Below are 6,546 nucleotides of genomic sequence, written 5' to 3' on the forward strand. Positions count from 1 at the left end.
TGGATAGCTCTGAGATGACTTTTAAGTTTTTGTTTAACTACTTGAACAAATTCAGAATTCATTTTTAGGAGACATTTTAATTTTACACTACCCTTAGATCCATCTCCACGCTGAAGTGGAATGTCAGAGTAAATGACAAATCAGACCCTTAAATTTCTACAATGGAATATCAGGTTGACAATTTACCTGGTGATATAATATACATCATGAATATTGGCATTTAAGATATATCTGAATTCAACCATGAATTGATAATTACTCAACATGTGCATCTACAAGACATTCTTGCTAATCTATCCACATATGTCTTTAGGATTGGGCATATGGTATCATAGCAGTTACAACCTTATAAGGAAATTATTTACATTTCTTTTCCTTAAGAGACTTTAAGCTATTAAAGAGCAGAAACGGTTGTTTATTTTTTTTTTTTTAGAATATTGATTTGTAAAAAGACACTTGGAAACAGTGGCACTCTATGCTGGATTAAAGTTTATCCAAAACAATGGTTACCCCCCCCCCCAAAAAAATATCACTTATCAGATTTTGAAATACATTGTACAATCTTGAATCATGTTTATTAATCATTAAGCTACTTATCCCAAAGAAAGGCAAGGTGTGTCCCTCCAATGAGATCATTTAAGGATGCCTGCAATTTGTGCAGTAGTACCATCTAGTGGCAAAAGAGAATACTGTTTGCTGTTTATATGGCATTGATAGAAACTATAAAAATATTTTTGTATACCACAGCAAAATAGGTATACAACACTGAACACTGACTGTATATTTGAGAATATTTGAAATGTTTGTTTTTTTTAGGTATAATGATGGTACTGTGGTTGTGTTTAGAAAGAATCCATGTTTAAATATACGTATTGAAATATTTACAGAACTGACACTGGGGGGTAGGGGAGGCCAGGGGATTGTCAAGGGCGGGGGAAAAAAAGGAGAAATATGTAATACTCTTTGTAATAATTTAAGCAATAAAAAAATAAATAAATAAAACATAACCAAAAAAAATATTTACAGAAGAAATGATATGATGTCTGAGATTTGTTACAAATCTGGGTGGAGGTGGGGAAATGGAGAAAGTAGGTATGGGTGTAAATGAAACAAACCATGAGTTGATAATTATTGAAGCAGGATGTAAAGATATATGGAAGTTTATTATAATATTCTTATGTATATATTTGACATTTTCTGTAATAAAAATATAATAAAGTATAATAGAGATTTCATTGGATTTAGTTGACCTGGAATCAGATAAATGCAGAAATTGTAATTAAACTTTAATGACATATATACTGTATTTTTTTACTCCATGGCTAACACTCAACTTGATTGATTTCAAATGCTGAGTATAACAACATGGTAATTATAGTCATGTAGAGATGTGAAGCATTTAAACAAAAAGATGGTATGATTTGGAAAAAAATATCCATAAGCAAACTATTAATGAAGCATTTGTATTTTTGTTGTATTTTGACAAAATGAAATATTTATAAATTGCTCTATAAGCTTTAAAACCATATGCATGTAAAGTTTCTTCTATTTTCAGAATGTAAGGAAAAAAGGAGAAACAAAAGTTTAAATTGACATATTTCATAATTTATTTTAGAAATTTAATTATCAAGTATATGTGTTTGGTAATGAAAAGAATCTATAACTGTAATGTATTGAGAAAAACAGAAGTGGGTCAAGTAGCAACCCCCATGAAATGACTGTTGCTCATTGATAAATATTTTCTATTCACTGATGTTACCATAACACATTTTGTCTCTAAAAAAATTCTGTAATGTTTCTAAAATCTTAAAATGTTTTTTAAAATGATTTGATTATATAATATAATTAATTTTTAAAACTAAGCTTCCAGAATTTATAAATACAAATAAATAGTCTCCTTTAAAATTACATATTAGTTTTAAAATCTACCATTTCTCAAGGCACTTATTGAAATCTTTTATTTGGAATTGCTTTGCCAGTTGTATTTTCTTTCAAGCACTCTGAAATTGAGGATGACTTCTTTTAGGTATATGCAGTATGCAGCCTCAGGCAATTAATCCTACTGCAGCAACTATAAAATATACACACACAAAAACCATACATACCATTAGCCCTGGCAGGTTGCTCAGTGGTTAGAGTGTTGGCCAGCACACAGGAGAGTTCCGTTTGATTCCCAGTCAAGGGCACAAACCTGGGTTGCAATTTCAATCCCCAGCCCCCATCGGGGTGTGTGAAGGAGGCAACTAATCTATGTGTCTCTCTCATCAAAGTTTCTCCCTCTCTCTCTTCCCCCCTCCCTTTTACTCTCTCTAAAAATCAATGGAAAAAATATACTTAGGTAAGGATTAACAAAAACAAACATACTTTTAAAAACATTATAGAGACTATGTGTCTCCATCAAAGTTTCTCCCTCTCTCTCTTCCCCCCTCCCTTTTACTCTCTCTAAAAATCAATGGAAAAAATATACTTAGGTGATGAGGATCAAAAACAAACATACTTTTAAAAACATTATAGAGAACTGTGGGAGGATCAATGACTATATTAACTAAAATGCAAACAGGAAAGAGCCCTTTCTAGATGAGCTGAGATCTCTGGTGATTTTCTTCCCCAGGGATATCTGTTGATTCTGGGTACAGACTAGTATTTGTTATTGCAACAGGCAGACGGATTCCACTGGAGGAAGGAAACTATTGGAGGTCTTGACAAACATGTAGGCAGATGTGAAATATTGATATTTAGAGGAGATCCAAATGCATGGGTAGTTTTCCCCATGGGATATTGGCTGAATTTTTTTGTAGTGAAGGATGCTGGGGATGGACTAGAAAGACAGAATGTTAGGCAAAGTCTTGCTATAGAAGAGAGACATAACTTGTAATTAAACTTTAATGACATATATACTGTATTTTTTTACTCCATGGCTAACACTCAACTTGATTGATTTCAAATGCTGAGTATAACAACATGGTAATTATAGTCATGTAGAGATGTGAAGCATTTAAACAAAAAGATGGTATGATTTGGAAAAAAATATCTATAAGCAAACTATTAATGAAACATTTGTATTTTTGTTGTATTTTGACAAAATGAAATATTTATAAATTGCTCTATAAGCTTTAAAACCATATGCATGTAAAGTTTCTTCTATTTTCAGAATGTAAGGAAAAAAGGAGAAACAAAAGTTTAAATTGACATATTTCATAATTTATTTTAGAAATTTAATTATCAAGTATATGTGTTTGGTAATGAAAAGAATCTATAACTGTAATGTATTGAGAAAAACAGAAGTGGGTCAAGTAGCAACCCCCATGAAATGACTGTTGCTCATTGATAAATATTTTCTATTCACTGATGTTACCATAACACATTTTGTCTCTAAAAAAATTCTGTAATGTTTCTAAAATCTTAAAATGTTTTTTAAAATGATTTGATTATATAATATAATTAATTTTTAAAACTAAGCTTCCAGAATTTATAAATACAAATAAATAGTCTCCTTTAAAATTACATATTAGTTTTAAAATCTACCATTTCTCAAGGCACTTATTGAAATCTTTTATTTGGAATTGCTTTGCCAGTTGTATTTTCTTTCAAGCACTCTGAAATTGAGGATGACTTCTTTTAGGTATATGCAGTATGCAGCCTCAGGCAATTAATCCTACTGCAGCAACTATAAAATATACACACACAAAAACCATACATACCATTAGCCCTGGCAGGTTGCTCAGTGGTTAGAGTGTTGGCCAGCACACAGGAGAGTTCCGTTTGATTCCCAGTCAAGGGCACAAACCTGGGTTGCAATTTCAATCCCCAGCCCCCATCGGGGTGTGTGAAGGAGGCAACTAATCTATGTGTCTCTCTCATCAAAGTTTCTCCCTCTCTCTCTTCCCCCCTCCCTTTTACTCTCTCTAAAAATCAATGGAAAAAATATACTTAGGTGAGGATTAACAAAAACAAACATACTTTTAAAAACATTATAGAGAACTGTGGGAGGATCAATGACTATATTAACTAAAATGCAAACAGGAAAGAGCCCTTTCTAGATGAGCTGAGATCTCTGGTGATTTTCTTCCCCAGGGATATCTGTTGATTCTGGGTACAGACTAGTATTTGTTATTGCAACAGGCAGACGGATTCCACTGGAGGAAGGAAACTATTGGAGGTCTTGACAAACATGTAGGCAGATGTGAAATATTGATATTTAGAGGAGATCCAAATGCATGGGTAGTTTTCCCCATGGGATATTGGCTGAATTTTTTTGTAGTGAAGGATGCTGGGGATGGACTAGAAAGACAGAATGTTAGGCAAAGTCTTGCTATAGAAGAGAGACATAACTCACACAACAGATCTCCTCAAGATGTTTGTCAGACTTTGAAGTTTATGTAAGCAGGAGGTTAAACACTTAAGCTCATAGCCTCCAAGGGACAAAACTTTAGAGCTAGGGAGTCAGGTACCACCTGAGAATAAGGCTGAACTAGAAGACAAAATAAAACAGCCCATAATCTTTCAATGTTTGAGAGAGACAGACCTACAAAAGGGAAGGGACCTGTATCAAACATGACTGGTTTTTCTTTAAAGATAAGTGTCAGATTTTGGAGTTGCGTAGGGTGGAAAGCCAAGGACTGAGGAGAAAACTATAATATTTACAGTCTAAATTTGAAAAAGAGATACATTCAAGGGTCTTGACAAATCAAATCAAGAGAAAGATTTAGATGGGGAAGAAATAATGGCATCAAAAGTCAGGAGGCAATAAGCATATAGTCATTTAAATATCTGCTAAATGTAAATTGGTATACTAGAAGAATATGCTTAAATGTGAAATATAAAAGCTTGATTTTTTAGGGCATCAAATAAAACAGCCTATTATAATGTGTTAATTTGATGTTTTTTATGGTCATGTTGGTGCACGCCCAAGAGATACGGGTTCTAAATACATAACTATTGAGCCAGCCTTATTGAGGCTTGGCCATTTTCTGATTATCTAAAATAATTCTTCTACTTACTCTCTTAACCTTTTACCTAGAACCAGAAGTCAGTAAATTTCTCTGAACATCAGCATTTGTGATAAAGATGCCCTCTACTCCTGCATAAATTTGCTGCTCACTAGCTTGGTCAACTCTTTTAGTCTCAATTGACCTATCCAAAAATGAGAATAATCCACCTTGTATTGTTTTAAAAGTTAGAGATAATTTATCTTAAGGGTTCCATATAGTATCTTGCAAGAGACTACTCATTATTACTATTATTACAAAATACCACTACCGTTGTTGGGATATAATTTGTTGCTCTTAATTCATACTAGGTAATATATGTGGAGTGCTTTCCAGGTTTATCTAAAATAACTTTTTAGCTACCATACCTAAGTACCAAGATATTTAAAATTATTCTTTAAGAAAATTTTTAGAATTTTGTCATGTTCAGATATTGTGTTGTTGTTTTTTACAGGAAGTACTTAAACAACTACAAGGAAGTATTGAAGATGAAGCTATGACATCTTCTGGACAGATTGATTTATTAGAGCGCCTCAAAGGTACATTTTAAAAAAGTGTTTTAAAATAATTTTTTATGCTTTAGTTGTCAACTTTAGATATGTATAGCCAAGTATAACTTCTTTTGATTTGGGTGTTGGTATCAGTTTCCTTAGTATAGCAGTTTTACCCATTAGGATATAATTATTAAAGTATGAAAATGTAAAAAGTCTATTTTCATGTTATTTCTTCATTAAACATTTTATTGGCTTTGAATAAACTATTTTAGATGCCTTCTTGATCATTTTAAGATCTTTTGAAGGCTCATTGCTACTCTGCTGGTCACTAAATAGGCCTTTAGAAAGCCGCATACCACAGACTGGGCCCATTGCCTCATGTGATGTAGTGTCCTTCTCTGTTCCATCTGGGATAGAAATGCTTTGTCCTCTGATATATAAGCTGGTTATAAGCCATTCTTAGCAGAATTTTAAAAGAATGTCTCATTTTGTTGCTTAAAATTCCAGTTTCAAAATAGGAAAAATGCTTAATTATAACTGAAGGTAGGCAAATAAGTTACCTTTTGTTCCCTAAATGTATTATTGTCTAACATGAATCTAAGGAAGGACATTTTGTCTAATTTTCCTTTAACAGACTTCTTTTCCCCTGACTCAAGCTGACTTTGGAGGGAAAGTTTAGCCATTCTGTTTCTAAACAATTGTTTATTTAGTCATGTATATTTGTGGTTTCCTGTTAGAAATTTATAAGCTTCTGAACCAAGAAGTGTGTCCTTTTATTGACTCGATGCTTTAGTACACTGTCCTTTTGCAGGCTCTCAGAGAGTCTGCCTCATAGAGGCTTAGCAATTTTCTGATTTTTTGTTTTTCAGGATTTTTCTACGTATTCTCTCTCCTACCTTTACATTTCTCTAGGATCAGGAGTCAGTGAATTTCTCTGAGCATCAGTATTTATGATAAGGATTTCTTTTCCCTGCATGAATTGGCTGCTTAATAGTTACATTAATTTAGTACTCCTATAGGCTTGATGTAATATATATATATACTAGAGGCCCGGTGCACAAAAA

General features: G+C 32.8%; 1 protein-coding gene across 8 annotated transcripts in view; it reads left to right on the forward strand.

Moving 5' to 3' along the window:
• Positions 1-6,546, forward strand: part of APC (adenomatous polyposis coli) — a 109,025-nt gene that overhangs the window by 42,279 nt on the left and 60,200 nt on the right. For all 8 annotated transcript variants that reach the window (XM_014539900.1, XM_014539898.1, XM_005866457.2 and 5 more), the window contains one exon: positions 5,443-5,527. In XM_014539900.1, coding sequence (XP_014395386.1) covers positions 5,443-5,527 — 85 coding nt within the window. The remainder of the gene's footprint in view (positions 1-5,442; positions 5,528-6,546) is intronic.

The sequence above is a fragment of the Myotis brandtii genome, unplaced genomic scaffold, assembly GCF_000412655.1.
Source record: "Myotis brandtii unplaced genomic scaffold, ASM41265v1 scaffold230, whole genome shotgun sequence".
NCBI classification, from domain to species: domain Eukaryota; kingdom Metazoa; phylum Chordata; class Mammalia; order Chiroptera; family Vespertilionidae; genus Myotis; species Myotis brandtii.